Source organism: Anarrhichthys ocellatus, unplaced genomic scaffold (genome assembly GCF_004355925.1).
Source record: "Anarrhichthys ocellatus isolate YVR2014 unplaced genomic scaffold, GSC_Weel_1.0 scaffold61, whole genome shotgun sequence".
Classification (NCBI taxonomy): Eukaryota; Metazoa; Chordata; class Actinopteri; order Perciformes; family Anarhichadidae; genus Anarrhichthys; species Anarrhichthys ocellatus.
Window position 1 is genome coordinate 1,535,309 of NW_022280091.1, and position 12,989 is coordinate 1,548,297.

General features: G+C 45.4%; 1 protein-coding gene across 7 annotated transcripts in view; it reads left to right on the top strand.

Moving 5' to 3' along the window:
- adgrl3.1 (adhesion G protein-coupled receptor L3.1) overlaps positions 1-12,989 on the top strand; it is an 85,320-nt gene that overhangs the window by 33,569 nt on the left and 38,762 nt on the right. For all 7 annotated transcript variants that reach the window (XM_031872012.1, XM_031872014.1, XM_031872015.1 and 4 more), the window contains exons 6-8: positions 9,616-10,053; positions 11,055-11,158; positions 12,080-12,265. In XM_031872012.1, the coding sequence (XP_031727872.1) occupies positions 9,616-10,053; positions 11,055-11,158; positions 12,080-12,265 (728 nt within the window). The remainder of the gene's footprint in view (positions 1-9,615; positions 10,054-11,054; positions 11,159-12,079; positions 12,266-12,989) is intronic.

The following is a 12,989-nucleotide window of genomic DNA, read 5'->3' on the forward strand; positions in this document are numbered from 1 at the left end:
GACTTCATTTTCTGCTCAGGACGACATTACTCCATTATATCCTTACGAAGCACATAGTTGTTTGCTGCTCTATCAATGCTCTGAATCCCGCATATTGCACCTTTAAAGTATTCGGTGTTCAAATAATTCGAAGTAACCCCCTTTTGAAAAAACGTAAACGTCTTTACCTAGCCCCATCACATGAGGTTTGCTTAAAGCATAAGAATTTAAACATCACAGGGTAGAAATGATAAAAAGCAGATTTTCGTTGACCGTAGGCCAACAGACAATATAAAAAGTTTACTCCCATGCATTCCGTCACATCCCGCAGCAGAATATCTTTTTGAAATGCATATTTCTCCTCCCTTGATACATAAGAATAGTGTTCTTCTTTTCCTGTTGAATACCCTTCTCTCCCCGTCTCTCAGACAAACACCCGCGCTCACAATGGCAGGACATCTTTCTTTAACTCCGTCATTCCCGCTTGTTTTTTTTTCTCTCTCCGTCGTCCTCATCTCTGGCTTAATCTGCCCTCCCTTTTTTCCGCGCCCGACCCTCTCCCACATCACACGAAGCTATTTCATTGAGTGTCCTCAGATGTATATATTATAGAGGCCTCGTGCACGAAGGCCTACACAGAGTAAGAGTCAAAGTCACTTGTCTCTGCATCGCCCCCGTCCTCCCGCCCCGCGCTCCCCAAACACTCTCTCGCTCTCTACTGTTTATGGAGTTGTTTCATCATGTCTTCTTACATGCATATTATAGAGGCCTGCCCTACGCAAGCGGCATGGCTCCGATGAAACATTTGAATAATTTATCATCTCCAGTCTGCCTTGCCACACTTTAGAAAGTTTTTCCCAACAAAGTCGCAAAATTATTCATGTTATCTACATCTGCATGAAGGGAGGGGCGAACAGGGATGAAGCTAAATAGATTGCTACTCGTGCACGCTGCCCTTTTTCCCGTCAGCTTCACACTTATTGTATTTTGGCCTCATTTTCTCCGACTGCCCCTCTCCTTATGAACTTCAAGGTTGAGGATCTACTTAAGTTCAGGTGAGACAATCTGATTGTATATTCTACGGAGCACCTGAACACCTCGGTGTGAGAGGAAAGACACGTCGTTATGAAGGTTTCCTGAGCAACCCTGGAGGTATTTTTGTTCCGTCACATATACACTGTTAAAGTTAATCAGAAGGAGACCGAAATACACTGTTTTACAAGGTGTTACAAGCATTTTATAATAATGACTACGACTTTATCAAAACAACTTATGCAACATTCATTCTTTGCACGCTTATTTCAATGCTTTCACATACATCAAAACTTAAAAAAAAACTTGTTGCTACAGTTCTGTTTCTCAAAGTCAACCCCCACATCGTTTCACACCTATTATGTTTCCCACCTCTAAATTATGCTGTGAAAAATAACTCAAAGTGGACAGTTTGCTTCTGAACAATACCCAAGTACAAGAAAATGAACAAAAAAAAGATATTCAGAGGCCCAGTAGCACTGGCTATTCTTCATGCATTGATTTCAGAGCTTGGCTGCAATCTGTCCCAGCATTATTTTAGTGTTGAGATTTAGCTTGACATCCATGTAACCACAAACAAAAACTCAATTGTCATAGCACATTTGTTACTGGAAAGATTTAAAGTGTCTTAAAGGATATCCTCAATCGACCCTTGGCTGCTACTCAGTCAAGCTGTCAGAGCTACTTTAACATGGAGCCCACACTGTCACTAACTGCACTCGCTGAATTAATATCATCTCATTTTTAGTTGGAGCTGGCGATGCTACGCTATGATTGTCTGCGCTCGAGGGGCAGGACTTAGCGAAGGGTCAAATCTGACATCGTTTCCCAAACTTTTTTTTTTGGCGGCCCAAATAAAATCTCCTGTCTTTGGGAATGACTGAGAGTAATGAGTAATGAGAGTAATCAAATGCTGGCATCCTATTCTAATCTCTTAAATATACAGAGATGACCTCTATTTGCCACTCTTCCCACTCTGTCAGTTTACGGAAATTGAGAGGTTCACCTTTGAACTCTTAATGGCCCGAATCACAGAGTTCCATTTCCTAAGGAAGTCAAGCGTTCCTATTGTCTTTAGCCCCTCTCCGCTCATTTACGCCACCCTCCCCGCACCTCCCTCCTCCCTCTTTGCCTTCCTCGGGCACCAGAGTGCAATCAAGTGACGAGTCCAAGCAGTGCAGGAAATGTTGGACGCAAGCTAAAGTGGAGGGAATAACAAGAGTTAATGGTTGAAGTGGAGACCCTCTCTCACCCGATCACTGATTAGGCTAACCCTCAGCACATTTTATGACACCACTTGACATGATTCAGCTCTGTCAAAAATGAAGGCGGGCTTTTATTCACCATGTTCTGTTTGCAAAGTAGAAACCATATATATATATATATATATATATATAGTATATATATGTTTGAAAAGCAATTGTATGGTTGCTAATCCTATGAAATCCAATGAAACGGTCCAATTCATACGCTAGATAAAAGGAGTCCACACTCCTGTACACCAGCATGACTACTGACATGACTGCATGGTGTCTTTCGCACCTTCGTCTACACTCCCCCTCTCCCTCCTTCGTCTCTCCCCTCCTGTCCTCTCCCCTCCCCGCCCGTCTCCCTCATTCCCAAATAGTTTGCGACACGCGGGGAGACTGAACTCGGCTTCAGAGAGTCTGGTGCACCTGTTCCCTGCCTGCAGTGTGTCCTTATCGATTGGATTGCCCCAGCCGGGCCCACCGCGCGCATTTGGCCTCGACGCCTCTTCCCCCTCTGCCAATAAATAAATAAATAAATCACGTGCCAAAATTGAGCAGGCCTCGCCAGGACAACCGGGGTGGACAGGGAAAACCCACAGCCTCGTGGTAACTAAACACAGCGAGAGCAGCGTGAGCAGAGTGTGTGGCTGTGCTCTATTGCATTTTTTTAAATGTGTTTAAAAAATGTGCAAGAGGTAGCAAAATGGATACAAATTCAATTTTCAAATGATGGGCCATTGTGAATTATGGGGAGCAAAATATCAAATAGCCACTACAGCTCTCCTAACACGGAAATATGATTTTGCTCAATACCTACTATGTATTCATACCTGTTGTCCTCGTAGAATTGACATAAATTCAACGCATGTCTGGAACAGGTCCCAGTCTGGACTTTAAATGAATATGCTGATGATTCCCTCCTTAAGTAGGAAAACAAAAAAAGAAAAATGGAAGGGAACTTCCCGCCATTAGGAAGGCAGCCCTTAATCAACAAACTTGCCTCAGGTATCTCCGACCTCAGTAAAGGGGGGGGCTCACGCAACCAACGTGCCGAGCGGCGACGCGTCCGTGTGTGGAGACGTTAGCCGGTGGAACGCGGTGGCGGGGGTGCCCGGCGGCCGTTTTGGAGCGAGGTTGTCCTCTATCTCCCAAGTATCGGCGCTTTGAAGTGCTCCGTTCGGTCTTATCAGCGAGCTCGAGCCGCACGCCGCGAGCTCTGTGCGCCAGTTAGTGAAAAGTAAAAGTGTGTGTGCGTGCATTTGCGTCTTTACGTGTGTGTGTGTGTGTGTGTGCGCGCGCACTCCAGCCATAGGGGCACTGCGTTATCGCAGTATGCAGCCCTATTCAATGTCTGCGCTACCATCCAGCCTAGAAAGCTTTGTGCCCTCCAGTCAGATTATCGTTTTGCTGTTACCCCTCTGGATCCAGGATGTCTCTGTGTATGTGTGTATGTGTGTGTGTGTGTGTGTGTGTGTGTGTGTGTGTTTGGAGGCAAGGAGGCAGTAACTTTTAAAGGAAAACTGTAAGAAAGTAATCATCTTAACATATTAAGAAGCAGACCGTAGCAGTATAATAGACACCTGTTCTCAGTTCTGCAGGAAACTTCTGTCTTGATTCAAATCCCTCTTCTCTTTGTTTCCATTTCACTCCCCCCCCCCCCTCTCTCTCTCACTCGCGGTCTGCCAATGTGGGAACGTTGCCAGGCGGGAAGTTCATTCTCCCTCTCCTCCTCCCTGCCTTCTACCTTTTTGGCGCTTGTGGGTTTACGATCCACTCTGTTTACCGAGTGAGAAGTCAACAAGGGCATTCTCGGCAAAAGGAGCAGAGGCGGAGACAGGCAGTCGTACCCGCACAGAAAAACACCGCCACACACACAGTCTGACGCACGCGCACACACACGTCCTGTGTCTGCAAGTCAGATGATCATGTGCCAGCTTCATCAGGCTGACTGACAGCGTCTCTGCGGCCCCGCCGGTGTGGTGACAGACAGAGAACAACTCCGGGAACAAGTTTACTGCCAGCCTGCCATTGTCTCACCTTCCCCTGGGCTTGCTGCGGGTCGGGAAAACAAACCGGATAGAGAGTAGAATACTCTGAACATTCCAGCTGTTCCGGAGCTTTTCAATCATTCCAAACAGAACAGAAGAGCAGTAGAAGTTTTAAGGACTCCTCATATATTTCAACAAGGAAGTTGAACGTTTATTCTTGACCTTGTAGACAGCAGGGACTTTCAGAAGTATGAAACTCTTTTTTTTTTTCTCCTTTGAATGGAATTTGACCAGTAGAATAGAATAGACTTCAAGCTCAACAGCTGTTAGTGGTATTGTATCATTATGATTTGCTCAAATTGTGTTATTGTTTCATAAAATAATGTCGACATTAATGACTGCAAGCAAATTGTTATTCAAAAAGGGCAACTAATATCGGAAGCGAGAGCAACAAGCTGGCGGACCGGCGAGCAACGTCTCAACTCCGCGCAAAAGAAGAGTGTGTGTGTGTGTGTGTGTGTGTGTGTGTGTGTGTGTAAGCTCTTTGAGACCAGAGGAGAAAACAGAAACAAGCGGAAAGACCCTAAATGATGGCAAAACCCAGCAGAGACACACTGAGCTGAAATAAAACCAAACTCCCGACCATCTTCCGTGACTGCGTCTGACATGCACGTACAGTTCAACCTCTAAAACAGGAAATTCATGTCAAAGTTTTTTAACGGACGGTTAGCGCACCCATCGGCGTCTTTCCACTGATTCTACGGTCAACATCACATCACCTACATTTGATTTGCATATAATCTATATAGCGCTATCTATTTTGCATGGCCAATATTGTGACATATAGACTTATGAGTATCATTTCATTGATTTTAAAGCACATTTCCCAGTGTTTGATACTTGACAAATGAAAAATACGTATTTTTGAAAAAAAAGAGTATTTTCTCAATTAATTTAGAATTTTACTGCAAAATGATTAGAATATCAGAGAAATCTGAGTTAGTATGTGCTTGTTATTAATTAAGATAAGGTCATTATTTATCACGATATCTCTATTCCATTGAAAGACAATAAATTACATTGAATCATCACCCAGCCCAGAAAGAATATAAAGATTTCTTACATTCCTGCGGTAGAATGTGTTCGTCCAAGAGACACGTTTATCACACAACCACCGGTACAATGTGATATGACAACACATCTGTCAAAATGTGTCACCTACACACGTGTGCACGTCACACACACGTGGAGCAAAAATCTGAACTGAATTTGGAACCGTGTTTTCACTTTTTGTGTCACAGGCTCGTTCCTGCGGCATCAGTCCCGTGCGAAAGAGCCCAACGTTTAGACTTAGCCGGCATCGTGGAGACGTCGTGGCGCATTTACTCAAGGCTTCCTGAGCTCGGAGGATACATCAGTCCCCACGAGTACAGCCTCTAGCCTTTTTTTCCCCCTCTGTAAATGTTTCATGAGGCCGTTATGTCATGTTCCTGAAGTTCCCTACAGCAGCTTTCGCGGGCGTCCTGAGTGATGCCGGTGATGAATTCATCACAACATTACAAGATCTTTCCTTTTTCTATTTTGCAAAGGAGGACGGGCTAAAGACACGGGCGAGCACGCTTGAAAAGAGACTGATGGGAAATATGGACAATAAAATAGGTACATGTGGCAGAGAGGGCAAACAAAGTTACGAGCGGCTGATCGAGTCGGATGGAAAATGTCAAGAGAAAGCTGCCTGTGTTCTCTGACCTGTACTTAAATGACAGCAGACATCAACCTCACACACACTCATCTATTGGTGTGGCAGAGCCTTTAATGGAGCTTCCAGTTTGGCTGCAGATAGACACACTCGCTCGCCGTTTCATAAGTACACACACACACACACACACAGAGATTGACAGCCAGTCCCTAGGCCTCTGCTGCTACGCATGATTGATGGCAATGTTCCGTGGAGAATGCACAAGACAGGAGGGGCGGCGGTGATTCGGGAACGGGGAGCCGTGGCGTTTAGGTACGGAAACACTCCATTGGGTTGCGGAGGGAGAGAACAAGAGAGTACGCGGCGTTTCATGGCTGTCAGTCAACCAGACAGACAGACAGACAGACAGCCACAGGGAGAGAGATAGAGAGAAGTACCGAGTCTTTGAGTAAACTTAAAATCCACAGCGAGGGATGACTTCTGTTCACAGTAAACAATACAAACCACCCACTCTCTCCTAAAACTCCCACACGTCCGCACACTTCCCTTCACCTCTAAAACAAGGAACAAGATTAAAGCATCAAAAACAACATTGTTCCAACAAAAACCAAAAAAACACTGCAGGGAGGTAATTTTCTTCACATCACACCCCAAATTAAACAATATACAGTACACCAAAACCCCCCACTGGAAGTTACAAACTGCACAATCACGCAACCTTTCCTGACACACTGAGAGACGACAAACTCTACAAACATTCAACGTCAGGGACCCTTGAGGAAGCACATGTGCTTTCCATTTGCGCTGAAAATCGTGGGATCAAGAATTTCCTCATCTGGGGGGGGGGTGCTAGAAGCGATGTGATTCACACTTTTTGCCACCCAGACTGGCAGCACGGCCATAGCTGGAATTTCTGAGAGCCCGAAGTACCCCATCTCCCAGGAATAATGCAGCGCAATGTCCCCGTGTTGCTCTTCAGAGAAGGAAAACATCGTATTCATAGCTGCTGGCGGGCTAAATGTTTTTAGGCCGGGTTCAGCACTGGACTGAGCATTGCACTGTTGGGTTTCATTTTTTTATTTTCAGCCGAGAACTAAGCATACTGATTATGAAATCTATATTCCTCATGTTAAAGTGCATGCAATCATTGCCTCTGTGTTTGTGTCTGTTTGTTTGTGTTCCTGCCTTTATGCGTACTTCGGGCAATCCACATATTATGGATATTTTAAAAGGGAGATGAAGTCAAAACACTGCTGTTATCAGCTGTACAGGCCCGCGGGCAAAGTATATTTAGTGCACTGTGTTGATTTGGCATAATCACTCGGTTGTAGTTATATAAAATGGATACAATTAACGTTCGTAATTCACATAATGTGGAGCCTCTGCAGGTTCAAACGTAACTTTTGTCTCCTGTAATTACAAGTTCCTAAAGATATTCATTCGAGTATAATTGACGTGTTTATTCAAAAATACTTTTAGGCAATCTCGGGTGTATAATAAAAGTGTTTGGCAGTGAGAGACGGAGCAGTCCCCTGCTTTTGTTAAAGTGAAAATGGGCCCCACCTGTTTGCATTATTACACATAATGACTTCCAAATGATTTGAGGCCGATAACGTAATTCACAGAGAAAGTGAGGGAATGCTATAAATAGTCATTTCCCTCTGTCCAACTTTCGATCCCACAATATTGATTGTGCCGCATGCAGTTGATAGAGCCGCTATAGTACGTTCACAAGAGGACGCCAACCCTTCACAAACACATGCTCTATTCCCTCTCCTCTCTCATCCGCCCGCTCTTTATTTCTGTCACCTGAACGGGGTCAATGTGAATAATTGAGCCTTTTTACAATGAAATATTGACAGTAAAAGAGTGTGTCATATGCATTTAAGTGACCTCCCTGCCTCGCGTGCCATCAAAGTGTTATGAATCATGCACGACACTGAGAGAAGGTTTTTTTTTCTGCCAGGTTAGGCAGCCAGAGACACTGCTGTGTCCCAGTCCCATCGGAGAGGCTGCTGACCTTATGCACGTTTGCAGGATAAACCAATTGTCTTACTTGGAGATTCTGAATTTATACTGGGGGTCGGGCTGATGATGTTGATTTAAGGAAAACAACAGTACACGAAATTATCGTTTGAAACAAAGCTGGCGATGGAGACGCACATAGCTATAAGTATCTTTGGACTTATATTTGCACTATTTTACACAAAAGCATGCTGAGACCAATAGATAGAAAAGATGACTAAACTGGTAGTAATTGCCCCTCGTACGGTCCTGCCAATGTTCACCGTCATGTTTATTTTTTGTTGCTTTTGCAAAAGCCCCAATGATTCGGGGTTGATGGGAGTTTTTTGTTCGGCAGCTCTTCGTGGATGGAGTCGATGGCAGACTTGCGTATTGTGTGCGGCTGTGAAGTTTAAAATGGGAGCGTAGATTTGCGGCGTTTCTAACTTTAGCCTCACTTGTTTATTGTCCAGCTTACAAACCACTTGATTCACGTTGCCTGGCTCTCCTGTATTGTTGTGGTTTAAACCCAAAGAAGCGCCAAAGAAGCGCACTTGTATTTGTTTTTTTGCTAACGAGAGCAGACATCTTTCCTGCTGGAGTTAGGGCTACATGTATAATCATTAGGGCTGTACCAAATAATTCCAAGCTTCACAACATTGACATTCGAATTATTATCATCCACAGCTTGCAGAAACATTGCTTGCAACCGTCCACTGGCATCCACCTTCCCTCCCCCGCTCCGTGTCTCTCAAACACACACACACAGCGAGCGACACAGAGCTGTGTCCTCGTCACTACAATTGCTTCAGTCCAGGTTTTTAAGAAATATTTGCTTCAATTCGCATTTGTTGGCGTTTAGCCTTTCAGAAAACAACATTTTCACTGAGGTCAAAAGCTGTTCACTCTTTCCCAAGCACCTGTATTAACCGTGTGATCTAGCAGCACCATAAATTACATTTATATAACCACAGTAACACAAAATCAGACGCATGTTGTTACTTTTTTTGGAAACGCTACAACAATGCAGCAAAGCAAGAGTAGGTGTGAATATAGCAGAACATTCACAACAGGCGTTGCATAATTGCATATTGTTTGTGAACATGCGAGGACCATTATCATGGCCAACAAATATTGATTGAACGATAATGTCATCCTTTCGCCCAAGCCTAATTCTACATTCTATAGTACCACTTCAGCACACACACTGTTGTTTGGAAACACGTCCTTAACTTTGAAGTAACTAAAAAAGAAAAAAGAAAGAAATGGGATCTGGCACATGACAACGTTGACGTAGGATGAAACGGTAACGTTGGGAATTCATCAGAAACACGAGCTACTCTCTGTCACAGCTATTGAGTGCTGTGTAAATGATGTCTGCCACTATAATATCATTCACGCTGAACGCCATTGCTCACATCCCTCGGTACTGACACAGATGGTTTGCTTGATCACGGTTCTTTTAACTCTGTTGTTCTTACTTTTGACTCCTGGGAATACATTTTGAACTCACATTCTGGCATGTGGAGCTCAGAAAAACATCCGGACTCCAGTCATGTTGGGACCCACAAATCTGCCCAACACATTTCCGGGCTCCGGCTCTTTGTTGAAGAACTAAGGCGCTGTGTTTTTGTAAACTTAAACCGTCTCTCTTTCCCTTCAGACTATCGCCCACCTCCCATAATGCCTCCTAATCGCGGAGGAGGAGGAGGAGGAGGAGGAGGGGGGGGTCCAGTTGTCGGTGGCGGTTCATCCTCTTCGTCTACCGGCCGCACCACCACCACTCGCTCCCCTCCCTACTACACCACCCCGCGGTCTATCCTCACCACCTCCCCCGGCCAGCGCTTTCGAACCACCACCACGGTTCGCCAGCCCGCCCTGGCTCCCGCCGGCGGCTCGTCGTCTGACACCAACCAGATTCCCGACACCAACCAGAAAGCTGGGGGGCGCTCCCCTCCGGTGCAGCCCCCTCCGGCGGCTCCGCAGCCCCCCGCCCTGCCTCCCCAAGACTTCTGCAATCCGAGGGTGACGGCCGACATATTGTGGCCCCGGACGCAGCAAGGCCATATGGCCAAGCAGCCCTGCCCCGTAGGGACGCTGGGTAAGGACACTGCACGGGTGGGTGGAATGTAGAGAAGATGGACGTGGTAGGACTAGGGAATGGTTGGTTGGAGTGTGTGTGTGAAAGCTTCACCCCGTGAAATAGTCTGCTTGTTCTCCTTTGCAAAACCCTTGTTGTAGAAAAACAACCGTAACCAACCAAGTTTGCTAGCAATGCAAACAGGGCATCACATTGTGTGTGTGCTTGAATGTGAAACCTTATCATGTAAAGTACCTCGCTATTACCGCCAATAATTCAATGTAGTCAAGTCAATTTATTTATTGTACACATTAAAACACTATGAAGTGCATTACATATAACGTAAGTACTTTCAATTTATTCTAGTTGCTGCTGTTTGATTTCCTCTGTCAAGCCCTTTGGTCGACATTTGCTGTTTTTAAATGTGTGCCATGAAGTAATTGACTTGTCAATTAAATATTTAAAACGAACGACAATTGATTTACGTGCTACACAAACACACACACACACACACACACACAGGGATGGGAAGGTCACTTTAAAAATGAAATCCGATACAATTAACGAATTGCCCGTTACACAAAATGTAATCACTAACCTATTCCGAGTAATGTAATCTGATTACTTTCCCTTAATTTTGGATATCCTCAATACCAAATACGCAAATAAAGACAAGAGAAAAGAAGCATGCTGGAACTTTGCCATTAGTTTGGATTTAAAGCAGAAATGGGGATACAACAAATGTATCGGTAATCTGATGACATCTTTTTTTTCTGTAAGTAATACAGTTATATATATAACTGTATTACTGTATATATATACGTTACAACATGGACAATAAGTGGACAAATTATCCTACTCCCACTTTAATCAATTAGGCCACGTGACAAAGATGATTCTTAAATCCTTCTTTCATCACACACACACACACACACAGCTTAGTGAACCCCAGACACCTCAAGCATCCTGGTGTCTCTCTGGTGAATGTCAGCACTGTCTCATTTGTTTTGCTTGTCTTGAAGGCGTGGCCACATACGTGTGCGTGGCCCACTTGGGCTACTGGGATCCTCAAGGCCCCGACCTCAGCAACTGCACGTCGCCTTGGGTCAACCACATCATGCAGAAAGTAAGTCTGAACGCCGCCGCTGGCCCCTTACAGATTCCACGCCGAGCCCTGACTTTAAGGGCAAGAGGGTGGGTGTGTGTGTGTGTTACGGATCTATTCCCGGGAGCGAGTTCTCACGCATGGAGACGCACCGGCTGCGGGGGAGGACCGCGGCCGCGTATCCATCTTCATTTGTTAACCCTGACCCGTGTTCCGTGTTTTTTTTTTTACACAGCCGTCGGGGAGTGGAAACGTCCAATAAGGTCGTTCACTCTCGCCTGTGTTATCGGCGTAACACGCATCACGAGAATTGCCTTGCATTGTGCGAGGGTAAACATTATTGTGTTTGCTTCTTTCAGATACTTTTATTCTGAAACAAAAAAGAAGAAAAGTGCTGCCCAAGTTATAACTCCCCCACAGTTTTCAATTTATGGCGTTGTGTCCGTTTTCACATGAGCCACAAGGCTTTAAGGGTTTTCTTTACAAGACCAAACAAGAAGAAATAGTCCCTGTGAAATAGACATTTGCAGCAGAGGTTCTAAAGCGGGAGTCGTCTCTGTAAAGCATTCTTAAATATTTTTATGATAACAGTTATAAAAAGGTCCTGGAAACACAACACTGACTTCCTCTCTGCCCCCGCAAATAACCTAATCACTCTCCTCCTCCTTGTTCTCATCTTGCCCGTTCCTCCACATGTACTTCTCTCACTCCATCTGTCCCTTACCCCCCCCCATCTGTCTTTCACTGTACTCTTTCGTCCTCCTCTCTGTCCTCCTCTTCACGCTCTCGCTAACTTTGCTCCCAACTTTCCCTTTAACTTGTCACCTCGTCTAACTTTCTTTTTGTTTGTTTTTTTATCTTTTAAACCTCCATCCATCTCCCTCATTCTCTGACTGTATTTGCCCCCCTCCCTCCACATCACCGTCTCCGTTTTGCTCCCAGCTCCGGTCGGGCGAGACGGCGGCAATCGTGGCCAGGGAGCTGGCGGAGCAGACCAAAGGCCTCCTGCGCCCTGGCGACGTGCCGTCCACGGTGCGCGCCATGGCCCAGCTGGTGGAGCTGCTGGACGTCCAGCTCAGGAACCTCACCCCCGGGGGAAAGGACAGCGCCGCCCGCAGCCTCACCAAGGTACTGCCTCGAGAAAAACACTTGGGAGTGATTGAGTTGCGAGTGATTGAGTGAGGGGGATATGGATCACGGGGAAGGATGCGAGGTGAAATGAAAGAATATCAGCGAAAGGGACGGACAGAAGAAGTTGAATTTAGGCGGTTGTAGGTTTTGTCTTACGCTCGTTCTTCTGGTTCAAGATGACAAACAGCTGCTTTTAAACATTGTTTCCTCCTCTTCTGAGGAACTTCTTTCGTAACAAGTTACAAATGATAGATAACTGCTTTTAGTATTTGGCAACTCTTTTCAGATCAGGACCCGGAATTTAATAAAAACTCGGACTCGCCGTGGGAGATGTTGTCATTAAAACACACGGTGCTCGAGATGAAAACAGAGATGAGTCGTAGCTCATTGTTTAATGAGCTTCGGGCCTTTTGATCCACGGCTGTGGAGATGCTGTCGATTACTTCGGGATTACATAAATGGAAACTGGATCCTGAGCCAGGCGAAGGATCTGTTCCACTACGCCGGTGGACAAGGAAAGAATTTAGCTCTGTGCTTCGTTCATGTAGGCATTTGGTTAAAGCGAGTTAAATCATTGATGAGCAGCTGACTGGATGGGCGGACCGTTTCTTGATCCCCTCTGCTGAGGTCAACGGTGATAGGCTGGCTTCAGCAGCCAGATTGACAGCGGCTGCCTCCTCTTATACGGTCACTGGCTGTTTTTTCTCCCTTTTTCACCTTG